The sequence below is a fragment of the Loxodonta africana genome, chromosome 18, assembly GCF_030014295.1.
Source record: "Loxodonta africana isolate mLoxAfr1 chromosome 18, mLoxAfr1.hap2, whole genome shotgun sequence".
Taxonomy (NCBI): domain Eukaryota; kingdom Metazoa; phylum Chordata; class Mammalia; order Proboscidea; family Elephantidae; genus Loxodonta; species Loxodonta africana.
Window position 1 is genome coordinate 56176755 of NC_087359.1, and position 19803 is coordinate 56196557.

Sequence of the window (19803 nt, forward strand, 5' to 3'; positions counted from 1 at the left end):
ATAAGCCTCTGTCTGAAGCCCTGAGGGAACTAGATGCATCTCTATGGCTTTCTCGAGTCTTCCAGTTCACTGCCATTTCACCCGTGAGAGAGGAAGACCCCTCTCCAGCCCAAACCCAGACAAAGGCAGGGGTGGCCCTCTGCTCCCTCCAACCACATCCAAGATCCCCCAGGTGCCAGGACAGGAACCTGGAGGGTCAGCCCTGCCTTCCAGAGGGCACCGGCTCCGTCTGCCCCTTCAAGAAGAGACAGCACCGCTCAGGCTCAGTGGTGGCTGCAGCCACGATGGCAACAGCAAAGTCTTGGCCCTTTTCTCCGTCCTTATCCAATTCTTCCCAGGCCCTAGCTCACGGCCTCAGAGTCTCCTCTTCTAAGTAGCTGACTCTCCCATCTACACCTTCCTCTCACTAAGGCACAGAGAAGGGCAGACAGGAAACAGGCAAGGTGCCCTGGGCTGATGCGACTCAGCCAAAGATCTGGACCACCTCAGACTGACAGTTCTCAGCATGACCTTAGGAGCTGAGTGTGGGGAGCAAGACAATCTGTTTAGTGTTGGACAAAGATAGGAAAGGGCTTGGCACAGGGGGGGTGGGGGGGGATGGCTTAGTGTGTCCCTGGGTGGGAAGACCCTGCCTGTTTACATGTGATTGCTGGGGACAGGGAGCCACAGTGGCCCAAGACCTCCCAAAAGCTTGGCCTGGGTGACTCTGGAGCTCTGACGGGCATAAGGCTGGTAGAGGGCAGGTCCCACATTTCTGTCCTTGTTCCTGCATGCACCCTCTGCCTCCCAGGACTAGAGTTCTTCATCCTTCTGGGCTGTCAGTGACACATAAAGAGAATGGCATGCTTTGTCAAAGGCCACTGTCCTCACACCCTCACCTTGGGGCCTGCCCCAGCTCCCATTTTCCCACTTGTGAAACAGATGTGGGGGTGGAGGTGATAATCTCCAGATTCCCTCCCAGCTCTAAGCATCTGAGTCTAGGGGGATGTCTTCACCTCTGACACTCATCCAGGCATCCAACAATTCTTTCTCCAGGACTGAATTTCTCTGCCTAAATTGGAATTCCTTTTCCTGCAGCCTCCTGTCCCCCCAACTCAAATGGCCATGTGGCCTCAATATTCCAGCCACAGGTTCTCTTCCCTCCTAAGAGACAGTAGAGCCTTTTCAGGTATGAAGGCCATTCCAGAGGGACACAAGGGCAGTACTGGGCAAAGCTGAGGAAAACCTCAGCACCCCGAGGGTCCCCGAAAGGGCCCAGTTCCCTCCCCCCGCCACCAACTGATAACAATTTTCCCATTGGCCAAAGACTCTCAGGGAGGCACCTGGAAGGGGTAGAGGATGGGAAAGAAGGCGACAAGCTTTGCTAAAAGCAAGGTTCCTCAGCAACCACACCACACCATACACCCTCCAGGCTCCCACCACCAACACCTTTCTTCCCACATGCAGAGTATCCACAGGCTACCACTGACCCTCACCTACCTCCTCTACAGTCTCCTACTAGTGGTCACTTTATCTTTCCCATCATACACATCTCTGCCCACCAGACCACACACACACACACACACACACACACACACACACACACACACACACTATCTAAATACTGTCTCCATAACCAAAGGAGAGGTACAAGGTAGGATCAAGGCAGTGGAAGGGAAGGAAAAGACCCTAAAAGCAAGGCAGGGCCATAGGATGTGTGAGATGTCAGCATTCTGGGAGAAAGGGTAGGAGAAGTCTAGAGTAGACACTGGGCCTTCCCCAGGGTGGAACTCCGGGCCAAGTTTATTTCCCTCCTCACTGAGTGTCCCCAGGGGGAGGGTGGGGCCTGGAGCTTATAGCACTTCCTTCCTCTGCCTACCCTAGGCACTAGTGGCCATGCCCCAGTCCCACCGACAGGCACAGAGGGGCTTCCCTCAGGCCAGAGTCAACATGTTCATCATCAGGTCCTCTTCTCAGACCAGAGCTCCAGGCTCAGCAGCTGTGGAGGGAATGCTTCCTGGTCTGCAACTGCTTCTGGCCTGGACAAGGGACTGCCTGGCTTCTATAGCCCTCAGACCGTCCTGACATCTCTCAGGATTTCTCAGGGTGGAGATGAGGGAGAAGGCTGCTGCTCAGTTGGGTGTGGGGACAGGGGACCCCTGAACAGATCGAACAAGCCCAGCCCAAGGGCAGGGCCAGTCTCACTGCCACCCAGGCCCATGCCCTAGCCCAGTGTCATCAGAACAGTCTAGAAAAATGATGGTAGCCGCATCTGACTCTTCCAACAGGTACCTTTCACAAAAGAGTCTCCACTCTCTGTCCAAATTTAAACATGACAATTACAGCAGCTCAGCGTCCCTTGTCTTCTCCTCCCGGCCTAACTCAGCTGGTGATGAGAAAAAAAGAAGGCAGATGCTCTCTCTCGATGCTGCTTCTCTCTCCCCTTCCCCACCTCTGTCCTTAAGCCCCTCAGGGGGGCGGTGGCAGCTTCAAGTCCAGCAGGGTGTAGGCAAAGATGTTCCAGAAGATGGCAAACAGCACAAAGATGGTGTACATGGCCACAAAAATCCACCACAGCGACTGGTCCTGCAGCCTCTGTTCATAGTTCCTCAGGACCACCACACCCAGGGTGATGCCTACAGCCACACCACCCAGGTGTGCCACGAAGCTCGGGTGAGGGCACGGGGGATAGGCTGACGGGTGGAACCGGAGCCACACAGCCCGCCCAAACTCCATGCTCACTGCAAGGGGAGGAAGCACACAGAAGTCATAGGAGGGTAACTGGGCAAGAGCAGAGAAGGGCCTGGCATGCCATCCACCCACCCACCCATTCATCCATTCATTCGTTTGTTATCTGTTGGGCCAAACACCGTTCTACACCCTGGAGATATAATAATGCAGAAGACAGCCTCTGTTCTCACCAAGCTTACTGGGGCTGGCAATTGAACAGCAAACTATTACACAGGTAAGATAATTCCATTAAGAGGTATATCTATGAGGGGAAAAAGTGATGTAAAATCAGCACTGGGCATGGGTGAGGGGGATTCTTTAGTGTAAGAAGTCAGACGACATGTCCCCAAAGAGATACCATTTGAGCTGAAATCTGAATATCAAGAGGGACCTGAGAAGAGCATTTCAGGCAGAGGGGACAGCCCGTGCAGAAGCCCAAAGGCCCTTGCACCTCTGCAGTCATACTGCGTGTCCTGGAGACTCAGCTTCCCATCTGTATAAACTCTCAGCCTCGATGTCATCGGCTGCACTGCCTGAACATTAATAACGGCTTCAATACGTGCCCAGCACTTTACAGTTTACAAAGTGTTTTCATATATTATCTCAAAACCCCTAGGAAGCCCTCAGAATCAGTCCTTTTTGTAGTCCAAAGGAAGGCATGAAGGAGGAGAAGGACAAAGAAAGAATGAAAATAAACAATCCCAACTCTACCCCCCAAAAGTGCTGGAATTTCTCTTGACAGATTCTAAAATGCCACCACCCCATTCTCCAATCCATCCTTCTTGGGCCTGCCAATCAAAGGCGGATGTAGTCTCTTGAAAGGACAGGTGCTGGGAAATGGTACCATTTCATTACCAACCACTAAAATAACACGGAGGCTAGGTATTCGTATCCTCATTTTACAGATGAGGAAACCAGGGTAACTTTGATAGCTTGAAAGAAAGCCCTTTGAGGGGAACTTTGTACTTACTCATTTATCATTTAATTAGCCAAGGTGCCTCTCTCCACCTTAACCACCCCAGGGGTGCCAGAATCCCCAGGGATTTGGGATTGCCTGACCTTCTAATTTGGGTCCTGCAACTCTCGGGATAGCCGATAGATGGCGGAAACGGAGCAGCCCAGGGATGGACTTCGGCACCGCCCCCACTTCACCCCCAGGCCCTGGGGCATCCTTCCTGCCTTTGCTTAGCAGGTTCTAGGTTAGATAAAGATCTATCTGAAAGGCATTGGTCTCCAACTTCAAAATAGCATTTTAGTTTTTATGATTCGTAGAGCTGGATTTTTATTTAACAGTAAGACTCGGGCTCCTCCTCTCTTCCTGAAAGCAGACAAACTTCGTTTGTCCGTGCAGGCACTGAAGTTATGGTCACCCCTCATCTCCAAAGGGTTTTCTCCCCTACCTTCACCTCAGCTGCACCCTCCTGCCCATGCTCAAAGAGTCCATAGGATTTAAGGCTGGAAGGTCCTCCCTGGGATTAGAGATCATCCAATCTCAGTAAGGAAACTGAGATCCAGAGGGCAGAAGCCCCACATAGGTCAGGGGCAGGCCCAATTTCCTGGAGACAGACTGAAGGTTACAAGGTAAGGAGCAAGGAGTGTGGAAGTGGATTACAGTGACACCCACACAGGCCCGACCCTTCATCCCAAGTGTGTCCTAGCTTAATCTTCCTCTTACTCGCCGAGTAGGTGGCTGATTCGGGCAGAAAACATCAAAGTTCTCACTGCCCAGCTTGGCTAATATATAGGGCATTAGAAATGGCACAGATTGGCTCTGAATTCTGGTTCTAGCAACCCTTAGTTGGGTGACCTTGTGCAAAGAACTTAACTCTCTGAACCTCAAATTCCCCACCTGTAAATTAAGCCTAGTACCTTCTTCACAGGCCTGTTCTGAGGACCAAAGGAGAGAACAGTCACTCGTCTGTTTCCATCACTTCAGTTCAGACTCTTACCTCTTTCCACCTCAGAATGAGCCTCTTGGCCTCTGGTCTCATCTCCTTCCACCTTGTCCCAACCCATTCTCTGCACTGAAGCCTAACTGCTCTCCTCAAACTCAAATCTGTCAGTAACTCCCTTGCTTAAAGCCCTCCAGTGGCTTCCCAGGGCATTCAGGATGAAGTGCGATTTTTTTTTTTCTTTGCATTTAAAGCCCGTCAGGATTTGATTCCCATTATCTCACCAGCTTTATCTCTAACCACAATCACACACAGTCCCAAATCCCAGTCAGTTTTGCTAGACGCCTTGCTGTCTGTGACACTTGCCCCACGGCTGTCTTTATTCATGCTGCCCCTTTGCCCACATTGCGGTCCTGCACCTTGTCTACATGGTCAACATCTGCTTCTCTTTACCACTCAGAATGACCTCTGCAGTAGAACTGACCTTTCCCCAGGCTGGGATGAAAGCCCCTGTTCAGAAGGGATGCATGAATTAGTTACAATCCGTGGAACCTGCTAAAATCGCAAATTTTAACGTGTGTGCATGTATGTATGTGTTTGTGTGTGTGTGTACATTTTCTGGACACGGGGTCTCTGGTTTCCAACAGAGGATCTCAAAGGATCGACTTTGAGACCCAAAAGGTTAAGACGTTCTTTTCCTTGATCTGGGTCCTGGTTTTTGAGCTGAACATTTATCCTGTGTGCATGTTTCTGTATGTATATTATATGTCAATAAAAAGTTTAAGACATTCTATTTGGGGTGATGAAAAAGTTCTGGAAATGAATAGCGGTGATGGTTGCAACAACACTGTACATATAATCAATGCCATTGAATCGCACACTTAAAAATGGTTAAAATGGCACATTTTATGTTTATATATATATATATATTTTTTTTTTCTTTAACCACAATTTTAATGCCCCTATAAAAAAGTTTAAGGGACAGACTTCTCTATGCACCCCTACTTTGTTGTACATACTTATTGACATGTCTAGTTTGGTTTTGTTTTTTCTTGACCAAAAATCCCTAAAGGAAGGGACTGTGCATCTTTGTGTCTTAGGGCCTGGTACAGTGTTCCTTTCCCCCAAGCCTGCCCCCGTCGGTACTTACTACAGATCAAGGCCACAGCCATCCGTAGCAGTTTGAACTGGCACTTCATGCCTGACCAGTTCTAGGGAAAAAGGAGAGAGTTCCATTAGTCCCAGATCAGACTACTTTTCTTACTTAAGAAAAGCTGACATTTAAATAAAAAGCCTTCATTAAGTCCTGGATGAGGGAGATGTGGTTTAGCAGCAGAATATGCCAGTCTGGCTTCAGGATTTTAGGCAATGGTAAGTGGCATATAAAAAAAAAAAAAAACCCACTGCCGTTGAGTTGATTCCGACTCATAGCGACCCTATAGGACAGAGTAGAATGCCCTGTAGAGTTTCCAAGGGGCGCCTGGTGGATTTGAACTGCCGACCTCTTGGTCAGCAGCCGTAGCACTTAACCACTATGCCACCAGGGTTTCCAAGTGCCATATAGAAAACCCAAAACACCAGGCTTTTCTTCCAAAGTGCCTCTGAGTGGGTTTGCACTACCAACCTTTCAATTAGTAGTCAAGCTCTTTTTTTTTTTAATTGTGCTTAGGTGAAAGTTTACAGCCCAAGTTAATTTCTCATACAAAAATTTATACAGATATTGTTATGTGACACTAGTTGCAAATCCTATCATGTGACAGCATACACTCCCTTTCCACCCCAGAGTTTCCTGTGTCCATCCAACCAGCTCCTGTCCCTTCCTGCCTTCTCACCCTGCCTCTGGACAGGAGCCGCCCTTCTGATTTTTTGAATCTGCTTGAACTAAGAAGCACACTCTTCATGAGTATTATTTTATGTTTTATAGTACAGTTTAACCTTCGTCTGGAGAATGGGCTTTGGGAAGGGTTTTGGTTCTGAGTTAACAGGGTGTCCAGGGGCCATGGCTTTGGGGGTTCCTCCAGTCTCTGTCAGCCATTAAGTCTGGTCTTTTGACTTGAATTTGAGTTCTGCTCCACACTTTTTTCCCCGCTCCATCAGGGACTCTCTGTTGTGTTCCCTGTTAGGGTGGCCACTGATGCTAGGCACCCTCTAGTTTTTCTGGTCCCAGGCTGATGGATTTTCTGGTTTATGTGGCCCTTTTGTCTCCTGGGCTAATATTTCACTTGTGTCTTGGTGTTCTTGGAAGCTCTGGTGGAGTGGTGGTTAAGTGTTATAGGTGCTAACCAAACGGTTAGCAGTTCAAATCCACCAGGTGCTCCTTGGAAACTCTATGGGGCAGTTCTACTCTGTCCTATAGGGTCGCTAGGAGTTGGAATCGGCTCAACAGCAATGGGTTTTTGGTTTGGTGGTCTTCATTCCGCTTTTCTCCAAGTGGGTTGGCACCAACTGATGCATCTTAGATGGCTGCTGGCAAGCTTTTAAGACTCCACATGCCGAGATGCAGAATGTTTTCTTAATAAACTTTGTTATGCTGATTGACACAGATGTCCCCTGAAACCATGGTCCCTAGTAGTCAAACTCCTAACCATTTTTGCCACCCAGGGACTCCAAGTGCCATATAAGTGTTTGATATTAGTAATTCCAAAAAAACCCCCCAAACTTCTTGCTGTTGAGTCAATTCTGACTCATAGTGACCCTACAGGACAGAGTAGAACTGTCCCATAGGGATTCTGAGGCTGTAAATCTTTACAGAAGCAGACTGCCACATCTTCCTCCCATGGAGCAGCTGGTGGGTTCAAACTGCTAGCTTTTCGGTTAGCAGCCGAGCACTTAACCATTGAGCCACCAGGGCTCCTCCCACTAGTAACTGGACCTGAGTATTTATGACTGTCATAAAAGGACTTCAGTTGCACTAACACTGGAATAGGAGAATCTAGATCTAGGGAGGTGAATGTCCCTCTCTCCTCTACACGGACAAACAACATTTGAGAGTTGGATTAATTGCTAGGTTCCAAAGCTTAAAAAAATCTATTGCAAAAGACCTTTTTAAAGTGTTAAAGAGCAAAGATATCACTTTAAGTACTAAGATGTGCATGACCCAAGCCATGGTGTTTTCAGTCACCTCATATGTATGCAAAAGCTGGACAATGAATAAGGAAAACCTAGGAAGAATTGATGCCTTTGAGTTATGGTGTTGGCGAAGAATGCTGAATATACCACGGACTGCCAAAAGAATCAACAAATCTGTCTTGAAATAAGTACAGCCAGAATGCTCCTTAGAAGCAAGGATGACGAGGCTTTGTCTCACATACTTTGGACATGTTTTCAGGAGGGACCAGTCCTTCGGGAAAGACATCATACTTGGTAAAGTAGAGGGTCAGTGAAAAAAAGGAAAACCCTCAATGAGATGGACTGACATCGTGGCTGCAGCAGTGGGCTCAACATAACAGCAATCATGAGGATGGCACGGGACTGGGCTGTGTTTAGCTCTGTTGTGCATAGGGTTGCTATGAGTAGGAACTGACCTGGTGGCACCTAACAACAACGATGAGACTGAAAAGGATGCAGAACAGCAAACCGAGTAAGATCAAAGCAGAACCATGAGGATGTGAAAAGAACTCAAAATCCTCCATATGACGAATGAATGAGGGAACCAGGAACATTCAGTCCAAAGTAGTAAAGACTTCTCGTCAAGTATCAAGTAAGCCAAAAACAAGGAAAAGACCTATTCAGTGTAACCTACGAACGGAAGACTTCAGTGAGAGATTTCTTAGCTCAGGATCAGTTTCCATTTCTAATAAGCAGAGCTGTCCAAAGATGGAAGATCCACCTTGGAGGTCATGAGTTTCCCATCATTGAGGGGCTCGAACAGGGGCTTCCCATCCCTTGGAGAGGATGCTGTAGCTGAGAACCAGGCATTGGAAAGGGGTTAGGCCAGATGGCCTTCAAACAAATCCCTCTCTCCCCTGAGAACCTCTGAAAACTCTGAACCTCCAAAGCAGATAAACAGAGCACATTATTCACCTTACAAAAGGATTTTCCACTTTACAAAAGACTTCACCACAGGGCTCCTTTGAGGGGTACTCCTGCAGCACATTCAAAATGCTACTCATTTTAAACAGACGTACGCAAGCATAAAGGAGCCTGGGGTCTGCCTGGAACACATCAGCTGAGGGAAGGAGGTAACTGGGTCCAGCCAGGGGGCTTCTGGTCCCTCCCACCCATCCAATCTGCCTTCGCTGCCTGGCCCAGGCCCACCTGGGGGCATGTCTCACACTCCTTTGAGGTTGGAGGAAACATACATTGAACTTTACAGAGGCCCTGAACACTGACACATATAATAATGCCTATGAAAGCTTCAGTCTAGCAAGCAAGGCATGGTTCCGCTGCCAAAAAAGGGGAGAAATCCTTACGGCGTTCGGCTTTTTGCCCACTCCTCTCTTTTCCCCATTATTCCCCAATGACCAGCGACCCCTTCTTCACAAAAGGCGGGGTGGGTGACACACGGCCCTGCTTTAGATGGGGAGTCTAATCTTTGCTTGGTGACACGCTCTATTCTAGGAAGCAGATGGCAGGACAGCACTGTCACCTGCTGGTGTCTGCCCTCAGAGGAGCCTTGCCAGGAGACAGGGAACAAAACGAGAGTTGGTGCCCTCCACTGGATTTAGCAGCCTAATCTGAGAAGCTCAATTAGCTGATGGTGGGCAACCGCTCTGCCCCCCACCAGGCTGAAGCCTTAGGATGGGAGGGTTCTTGGTGGACTATCTCATCCCCAAGAGGAACAACATCTGCTGCTAAGCAGCTAACAAGATGCCCCTTCAGTCCCCATTTGAACATCGCCAGTGACAGGGAGCTCACTACCTCTTGAGGCAGTTGTGTGAAGGGGCTCTAATCCCTAAAAAGTTCTTCCTGCTGTGATTTGGCCAAGCTTTGCCTCCTTATCACGTCTACCCATGAGGCACTGGTGGTTCAGTGATAGAATTCTTCCCTTCCATCAGCGAGACCCCGGTTCAATTCCTGGCCAACGCACTTCATGTGCAGCCACCACCTGTCTGTCAGTGGAGGCTTGCCTGTTGCTCTGATGCTGAATAGGTTAGGAGAGCTTTCAGATTAAGACAGACTAGGAAGGAAGGCCTGGAAATCTACTTCTGAAAATCAGCCAATGAAAACCGTATAGATCACAATGGACCAATCTACAACTGATCATGGGTACTGCAAAGGACCGGGCGGTATTTCACTGCATTGTGCGTGAGTTGCCATGAGCTGGGAACCAGCTCAACAACATCTAACATCTACCCCATGGGTCTTCATTCTCCCTCAAAAAGCTATACAGAACACTTCTAATATCTCTTTTCCTCATAAAACCCTCTGAATATCTTATCTGAAGTAGGCATCTCTTTCACTGTGTTCTGAGTAATAAAAACTGTCTAAGTCTAGAATGTATCAGCCACTCTCCACTTCCAGCTGAAAGTCCTCTGGCTCCATGCTGTTCTGCCTCTGAGGCCCTCTGGGATTCATTTTAGGAAAGCAAAGTCTGCATTCTTGGCCTGGCAAGGCCATCGGTGAGTTGGCCCACTGCAGGCTCATGGCTCTTCATGCTGTCCTGGCTACCTTCTTAGAGACGGCATTACTCCCTACTCCCTGTGGTCTCAAGCAGCCCTGGGATCAGAATCCCTTTTCCTCTAGTTTCCTCATTTGTAAATGTGAGATAAGAGTGGTGCTTATCTATCTCATTTACAGATCACACCAGGTTGCTATTATTGTTAGGTGCCCTCAAGTCGGTTCCAACTCACAGAGACCCTATGTACAACAGAACGAACAATGCCAGGTCCTGTGCCATCCTCACAATCGTTGTTATGCTTGAGCCCATTGCTGAAGCCACTCTGTCAATCCATCTAGTTGAGGGTCTTCCTCTCTTTTGCTGACCCTCTACTTTACCAAGCATGATGCTCTTCTCCAGGGACTGGTCCCTCCTCATGACATGTCCAAAGTATCCTTGCTCCTAAGGAGCATTCTGGTTGTACTTCTTCCAAGACAGGTTTGTTCATTCTTTTGTCAGTCCATGGTGTATTCAATATTCTTCACCAACACCACAATTCAAAGGAGTCAATTCTTTGGTTTTCCTTATTCATAGTCCAGCTTTCTCATGCATAGGGGGCAATTGAAAACATCATGGCTTGGGTCAGGCGCACCTTAGTTCCCAAGGTGGCATCTTTGATTTTTAACATTCTAAAGAGGCCTTTTACAGCAGATTTGCCCAATGCAACATGTCTTTTGATTTCTTGACTGCTGCTTCCATGGGTGTTCATTATGGATCCAAGTAAAATGAAATCCTTGACAACTTCAAACTTTTCTCCCTTTATCATGATGTTGCTTATTGGTTGAGTTGTAAAGATTTTTGTTTTCTTTATGTTGAGGCGTAATCCATACTGAAGGCTGTGGTCTTTGACCTTCATCAGTAAGTGCTTCAAGTCCTCTTCACTTTCAGCAGGCAAGGTTGTGTCATTTGCATAATGCAAGTTGTTAATGAGTCTTCCTCCAATCCTGATGCCATGTTCTTCATATAATCCTGCTTCTCAGATTATTTGCTCAGCATACAGATTGAATAAGTATGGTGAAAGGATACGACCCTGATGCACACCTTTCCTGAGTTTAAATCCTGCAGTATCCCCTTGTTCTGTTCAAACGACTTTCTCTTGGTCTATATACAAAAAAAAAAATATACAGGTTCCTCATGAACACAGTTAAGTGTTCCGGAATTCCCATTCTTCGCAATGTTATCCATAATTTGTTATGATCCACAGAGTCGAATGTCTTTGCATAGTCAATAAAACACAGGTAAACATCTTTCTGGTATTCTCTGCTTTCAGCCAGGATCCATCTGACAACAGCAACGATATCCCTGGTTTCACATCCTCTTCTGAATCCGGCTTGAATTTTTGGCAGTCCCCTGTCAATGTACTGCTGCAGCTGCATCAGGTTGTGGTGAGACTAAATGAGTTAGTACGTGTAAAGCCCTAGGGACACTACCTGGCACATCATTAACCAAACTAAACCAAACCCATGGCCATCGGGTCGATTCCGCCTCATAGCAACCTTATAGGACAGAGTAGAACTGCCCCACAGGATTTCCAAGGAGTGGCTGGTGGATTTGCATTAGTCTTTTGCTTAGCAGCTGAGCTCTTAACCAATGAGCCACCAGGACTCCGGTACATGGTTAGTGCCGTGTAAGTGTCTGATGTTAGTATCTATATCGGAGGCTGCACGTGGGCAGGCCAGGGGGCAAAGGCCTGCTAGTTCGCCCTGCCGAGTGGCTTAAAAAAATGTGAATCTGAATGACCCTGGGCAGAGTAGGGGAGCTTCAGTTTTGCCCTAGGCCAGCTTCCTTCCTTTACAGTAGATGCTTGGCACCTAAAGACTTGGGCGTTTTCCACCTTCCATCCGGTCCAATCACATCCAGTACTTTAAAGAGGCAGCGGCTGAGGCTCCAGAAGGGCAAGTCCAAGGTCACGGCCAGTAATGGCTAAACTGAGACAGGGCTCCCAATCCAGGGCTCTGTTCACCAAACCACCCACACTTCCAAGACAGGGGCACATTCTGTGGCAGCTCTGCTGTCTGACCCAATTGCCCCCAAAGCTGAACAAATGTCAGAAAATGGCCAGTCTCCCAGCAGCTGAGGGGTTAACCTGGAAGGTCGCCCCTTCCCACCAGCTGCCTCGCGTCCCAGAACCCATTATTCCCTCCAATAAAACAAGTGCCGTGAAACAGAAACAACAGGAGAGAAGAAATCTTACGCAGCCAGCACTGCTGCTGCTGCGGCGGCCACTGCTGCTGCTATAAATGTTCAAAAGCCTGCTGGCCCCAGGGGAATGCAGACCTTTTGCAGGCCCTTTAATCTCATTCTCTCCCAGAGTCTTGTAGGGTGAGATAGTAACTCACCGGCAGTAAACAGGCCCATAACCTGTCCCCTAGGCATCCTGCTCACCCAACCAGTAAAGAGCTTAGAGGTCGAAACCCAGGCAGGAGCCTCCGTTCCAGTATGGGTTCATTTCCCAGTGAGAAACAGTGACTTGTTAAACGGCTTGAAAAAAAACCCAGTACAGGAAACGGGAAAGCATGACACAGGTAAGTTAGGGTGTGATTATTTGTCCTACGAAGGATGTTTCGTTTAACAAAGTGAACTTTTTAATATAGAAACATTCTGTGTCTTTTAGACAACAATCTCTCCTAGTGCTTGGACAATACGGTTCAATTTGCAAAAATTCAGATCTCAAAAATTTTAGGAAAACATTTATCATATGGAGCAGAGGATAACTGTGCCTACATAAAATACATAAGTATATATCTTGGATATTTAAAAATGGAACTCCTGAAAAAAAAAAAAAAAAATGGAACTCCGGCCTATGGGCAGAAGGAAAAGGCCATTAATAAATTATTCACTTATGTTTACCTTTATACTTCTAGTTGTTTAAAATAAGAAATATTGATTGTCAGTCTTTTATGCAATCCAGATCTTTTGTTGAAATGTTTTCTAAATATAATTCCTTGATGTGAACTGCAAGCTTTTGGAAACTCAGTATTTTTACGAAAAAACAAAAAAACATAACTTTCCTTTAAGGTTGAATCTCTTATCTAATCAGCCCTGATAAAGAAGTGTTAGACGATTTTCTATTACGTATCTGAAGCAAAAAGAACATATTTTTTTATTGTTCTCCGTATGGATATCCAAAACCAAACTAAAAACCCAGCGCCGTCGAGTTGATTCCAACTCATAGCGACCCTATAGGACAGAGTATAACTGCCCCATAGAGTTTCCAAGGAGCCCTTGGCGGATTCAAACTGCTGACCCTTTGGTTAGTAGCCGTAGCACTTAACCACTATGCCACCAGGGTTTCCATATGGATATCAGGTAGCAATAATAAAGATAAAAATTATGTATATGTGTGTATATACACACACATATAAACACACACACACTCCAGCACACACACACACATACACACACAGGATCTCACAGCTGTATAGTGATCTGCTATATGGAAGCCATTTTCATGTCCATTTTTTCCACGTTTTCCTCACAACTACCTTGTGAAGAAGGGATTACAGCTGAGAGAACTCAGGCCCCAAGAAGTTAAGGAACTCACTCAAGGCAACATGGCCAACAAGTGGTGATACTGGTACTCAAATCCCAATTTTCTGATGGTCCAACCCATAATTTTTCTATGTTCTGGTCTGATGAGGTGTTTTATTGTGTACACACACAGAACAAATCTTCACTTTGGAATTAAAAACAATAGTATGTCTATTAGGCAGAATCATATGAAATTGCCAATGTTTCGGTGATTCTGACCTGCAGAAACGGCAATTTCATATGGTTTGATGCAATGCCTTCCTGAACTGCTGGGCAATGGGCTAATTTGGGTAAAGAAGGCCTTTTGTCAAAAGGAAATTGACCTTTCTAGTGAGAAAATGAGTCTTCTTTTCCTCATCATAAGTACCAGACAACTTTCTAGAGAAGGGTTATAGTATCTCATGCTCTGGGGATGGCAAAGGTTCTGACTGGCCAAGAGAAGCCCTTTCCTTCTGGAGGGGCAATGGGTTCTCACGTGGGGCTGTTCATCTCCACAGCCTGGGCCATGGGCTCCTTGCCAGAAAGAAGTGTAAACTGGAACAAAACTGCTTTCACACCTCCCTCCTCGACCCCCGCTCCCCACCCCACAGTCCTTGGGGTGGTTGGCCCTTCACCATGGAAACTTCTGGGGCATCAGGGCTGTTTCCCATGAGAATGGGCAAGGGTGGGGTAGGAACAGGGTATCTTTATAAACTCCTGTTTCTTTCCCATGTTCTCTTTTGGTTGTGCTTGTTTATCCCTCCCCTACACCCCCTTGGATGGAGGGACAAGAGAAGAGAGGTTAGCATCTCCTTCCCCTACGGAAAGGAACTGGGGCAGGGGGAGGGGCAGTGGAGGAGGCAGAATCCAGAGGAAACCTGTGTCTGGGGAAAGATGTGGCACTGATACAGAATGACCCATTTAGAAGGGGCCCATGTGAGGTAGCCCTGTGCTCCAGGTTTTCAGCAGACTGAGCTGTGTGTGCAAACACGCCCAAGCACACACTCAGACCTTCACATTCACACATGCACTGATACCCACAGTAGCTCTCCAAGTACGCACTTGAAGTTGCTGAAATCCAGGCAAGCAGCAAGTGCAGTCAGCCTGTGTCTGTCTGTCTGTGTGTCTCTCTCCCTCTCTCCCTCCCGTGCTTTCTCTCTCTCTCTTAATGTACAAATATGACTTAGGTGAAAAGAAAAGGATGGCGTTAAGGAGTAGGGCAGGTGAGAGTGGGAATAATAAAGAAGGAAAACATGGGAAAATTCAAGAACTCCAAAAACTGCTGTAACTGAGCATTCACACACCTGCCAGATGGGTGGCAACAGTGATGGAGGAGGGAGGTGGGGTAAGGAGGACCTCAAAAAGAGCTACGCTTTTTCTGGACTTCCTCCCTCCCTTCTTTCCTTCCTTCACCAAAACTGAGTGGGCACCACCTACCACGTGCCTAGCCCTGTGCCTGGGGAAACAGATGAATAACCCTGGGCCCTACCTGGAGGCTTCCAGGCCAGCAGGAGCATTAGATTGGGTTATCCAAGCACCTCCAGTGAACTCTTCCACCAGCCTCCAACCTTCAGCATTCCTTCAAGACAAGGACTTTGGTCTCCTCTAAGACTATCAGACTGATTGAGATTTCTTGCCTTGACCACTCTGTCTCTATTCTGAGCCCACCATGGCCTCTTCTGTGAGGAGTAGGGAATTCATTAAGTTAACATTTATATTGAGCTATTACTTCTTGCTTTATTTATCACATATCATCCCATTTCACAGATGTAGAAACTGAGGCACAAAGAAGTTAAGTAATTTGCCCAAAGTCACCCTTTAGGAAGTGGCATTCAGATCCAGGCTGAACAACTCCACAGCCCATACTCTTACAGGAAAAGGCAAAGAAAAGGGTGAGAAGTGGAAAGGTAGTATCCTGCCACTGTGAGAAGCTGGTGCAGGGGAGCAACACTTGAATGGTTGTCAGAAGATGTGCGTTCAAGGCCCAGTTTTGCCACAAACTTGATTATGACTCTGGGCAAATCACTTAACCTCTCAGTCTCCTTTCCTACTTAAGAATTTTGATGAGATAATCTCTAAGGTCCCTTTTAACAATCTATAAAAAACCATGAATTGTAATTATCATGGGCTCTAGTAAAGGAGAATTTAAACACTTTTAAGTCACTGAGTGGGACTGAGGTGGACTAAGAAGATGGGCAAACACAGGAAAATCCAGGACTGGAGAAAATATGAATTGTGTATGGAAGGGACCCATTTGAAATGGGCCTGCAGAGAGTGAGGAGTGTGAACTCTGCTACTAGCCAGATCTGCCTGGCGCTTGACAGGTCTGGGTTGGAGAGTAGGCGGATGAGGATCTAAAACCCAGCTCTGGAGGATTAACACTCACACCCAGGGAGCACAGAAGAGAGGGCAAGAGAGACATGCTGGGATGAGGAGGGGCTCACCATCACGATGTTGGCCAGATGGGCAGAGATAAGCGCGTACACCCCTCCAGAGGAGCCCACAACTGGCGCAGTCATGTCAGCCACAGATACCGCCAAAGACCCTGGTACAGAAAGAAATAGAGAATTCCCAAGAATGCTGAAGTCAGCCTTCCCCACCCCAGCCTTAGGCCCTCACGGGAATTCCTGTGAGTGTCAGAATACACATAAAAAACTGCTTTCACACCTCCCTCCTGGACCCCGCTCCCCACCCCACGGTCCTTGGGGTGGATGGCCCCAAGGTCCAGAAACAGGGCCAAGCAGCCTTGGGGGTAAGACCCTAGAGCTCTTCCTCCTAGGATTCCATGTCACCTTGGAACTCATTGTGGATCACATGGAGGATGAATTTACGGCCAAAAGAACCATATGATTCAATGTTCTCATTTTACAGATGTGAAACAAAGACTCAAAGAAGGGAAGTGACTTGCCCGAAGTAGAACTCTGACTACGACCCACATCTTCTGCCTCTCAGTCCAACCCCTGCCTGACATTAACCAAAAATAGTAACAGTAGTTATTGCAGAGGCATCCCTGGATGGTGCCAACGGTTAAAGTACTTGGCTGCTAACCGAAAGGTTGGAAGTTCAAGTCTACCCAGAGGTACCTCGGAGGAAAGGCCTGGTGACTTACTTCAGAAAAAAAAAAAGCAGCCATTGAAACCCTATGGAATACAGTTATACTCTGACACACACGCGGTTGCCATGAGTTGGAATTGACAGGAAGGCAACTGGTTAAATTATTGCAGAAACAGCTGAATTTATTGGGCACTGTGTGTCAGGTGGAAACCCTGGTGGTGTAGTGGTTAAGAGCTACGGCTGCTAATCAAAAGGTCACCAGTTCAAATCCATCAGGCACTCCTTGGAAACTCAATGGGGCTGTTCTACTCTGTCCTATAGGGTCACTATGAGTCAGAATCAACTTGACGACAATGGGGATTTTTATGGTTGGTGTGTCAGATACATGGCCAAGCATTTTATACACATTTTCACCGTTAGTCCTCAAGATAACCCTTTGAAGCAGGTGCTAGTCATCTCATGGCACAGACGAGGAAACTGAGACCAGAGTCACCTGATCAAAAGTGCTGGAGCCACGATTTGAGTCCAGGTCTGCCTGACATGATGCCCATGCTCTTGGCCTCTAAAGTAACATCTCCCCACACTGGTACAGAGTTAACCTCCACCTTCTACCTTCTCTCTCACCAGCACCAGCTAGAAATCAGCTTAACATCACCTCCAACCTTCCTCCAGCCGAGCTAAATCACAAAAGGCCAACAGGATCTCCCAAGTGGGGATCCTTTGGAGGGAAAATGCCCTTGAAAAGTCAGCGAGAAGAGAGAAGGATGATGTCACACCCTCTGGGGGAAAGGAAGGGTGTCTGGGATGACAAGCTCTTGTCCCGGGAGGGGGAGCTGGGCAGAGAGGAGATGGGAAATTTATTGTTCTGGTCTCATTTAAGTGTGATCAATGGTTTGGGTTCCAGGGAAGGACACGGAGACTAAAAATAACTGGGAGGTAGAGCCCAGGGCTGGGGGGATGTGAGGGGGCTGGCTGGGATGAGTGTGCACAAATCAGTACTCAAAAATGCCTGCAGGCTCATCAACCAATTAGCCCCTGCTTGGGTGGAGAGAGAAGAGACAGGCAGAAGGCCACATTCTCCAGGTTCCATAGGAGGGGAGGATCCACCACCTAGGAGGAAGCTGGGTCCATTCCAGGAATGACAGCAACCCTGGGCATGGGCAGCCCCCGTTCTGGAACATTCTCCACCTTCTCCCAAGCCACCTCCACTCACTGAGATCCTTCAAAGACGAGATCCTCACAACACCTTTTTGTCTCACAGGGGAATGTAATCTCTCAGGAAAAAAAAAAAAAACTGTCCTGAACAGAGAATTTCCAAGTCCTTCTCCCCTCTTTTGTTTTTCTCCCCTCTCAGGGCAGCTATAAATCTTTCTTTTCCCCTTTCATGCCTTCCCTCTGGCTTTAATTAGGTATTGACCTATTGTCAGATAACGTTCTTTTTTTACTGCCTAGCTATGGGGTCAGCCATATATAACAGGGGGGAAAAAAAAATCCCAGGGTGGCAAACAAACACGCACCAGGATCTGCATGACAAAGGATTCCCACGCTCGCTCCCCGGGAGGGCTGTCTGGGAGCGCTGCATTGCAGGGCTGTGCAGGGCTGGCTGCCCAAGCCGCTGCTCATTAATTACCGCTGGGACAGAGGAAGCCCTAGCTCCCTGGGCTGGCCCTTTTCCTCAGCCCAAGTCCCCACAACCAGCCAGCCCCTGAGCCCTTCCTTCCCCAGCTTGGTCTGCAAAGGTATCAGGGCAGCCGCAGGGCAGGGGGCGCCCTGCTAGGGGTCAAGCCTCCACACATTGACTGACCTTTTCCTCACCCTACCCATGGTTCCAAGTCCTGAGCCCAGGGCTAGGGAACAGATTGCAATTGTGGCTGGAGTACTGAATGGGGGCGTGTCTGGCTAGCTGTGTGACCTTGGGCACAGCCCAAATTCTTTGGGATTCAGTTTCCACCTCTGTGAAATGAGGACTTCTGAAGCGTTCCAACATTTGAGCAGCGAGACCCTCTTTTCAAAGGAAACTTGACCCAGAAGCCTAACCCAGGGTTATGAGCACAGTGAGCCACTTCAGCTGAACGGGGTCTGGGCCTGGGGAACAAAGGTGGCCCCCCGCTGGAGGAAACCCCGAGGTGCCTTCCAGACCTGAAATTCAATGATCCAGTTTTGGCCTAACGCCTAGGGTCCGAGGCTCTTAACCTGGTTCTGGAATCTTGAGGGTGATGACCTAGACATTTGTGGCAGAAAAACTTCCCCTCAATAACCGCAGCTTTCGACTCGACGGCAGTGGGTATATAGTGGGTAGTCCTAGACTAGAGTGAGTGGGAGAGAGTAGACACAAGCATGAGGATGTACAAGAAAAGACACAGTAATAAAAAATCCAGCGGAGGACGGATGTCCCGGGGCAGGCAGTGTGGGCCAGGCAGGACCTCTTTACAAGCTATTGTGAACCTAATGGATGACTGTTCCATTCGGGCAGGTGGTGTGAACTGCATGGAGGTGGGGTGGGGGGCAGAAGATGGGGTGAACATGCCAAGCTACCTCTAGTCAGGGCTATAAGTTTTCCCCAAAAAATTCTGGGCTCATGCCAGCACACAGATAAGTTGGTGCACAACGCACGCTGCGATAATTTTAGCCTGGAAAACTGTAAAGCAGGTGTTCGCTAACATCTCCCTGGGCCATTAAAAAAAAAAATCCAAATAAAAATCTGAAGAACATCTAACTTTAAGCCATGAAACTGTATTTATTTATGTAGTTTTAATTCATTCTACAATTATTTATTGCCTAACACGTCCCAAGGCCCCTGGGTGGTACAAGCACTTGGCTACTGACCTAAAGGTGGGTGTTTTGAACCCACCCACCAGCACTGCACAAGAAAGCCCTGGTGACCTGCTTCCATAAAGATTACAGCCAAGAAAACCCTATGGAGCAGTTGTACTCGGTAATACATGGGGTCGCCATGAGTCAGAATCAACTTGAAGGCGATGGGTTAGGTTTGGAACACTTGCCAAACCCTCTGCCAGGCTGCTCTGGGATGTACGTGTG

At 47.8% G+C, this 19803-nt stretch overlaps 1 protein-coding gene across 1 annotated transcript in view; it reads right to left on the reverse strand.

Moving 5' to 3' along the window:
* Positions 1–597: 597 nt before the first annotated feature.
* RHBDL3 (rhomboid like 3) overlaps positions 598–19803 on the reverse strand; it is a 28445-nt gene continuing 9239 nt past the window's right edge. Inside the window, exons 4-6 of the mRNA XM_023553464.2 lie at positions 16155–16255; positions 5752–5812; positions 598–2720 (exon numbers count right to left, since the gene is read on the reverse strand). Coding sequence (XP_023409232.2) covers positions 2449–2720; positions 5752–5812; positions 16155–16255 — 434 coding nt within the window. The 3' untranslated portion in view covers positions 598–2448. The remainder of the gene's footprint in view (positions 2721–5751; positions 5813–16154; positions 16256–19803) is intronic.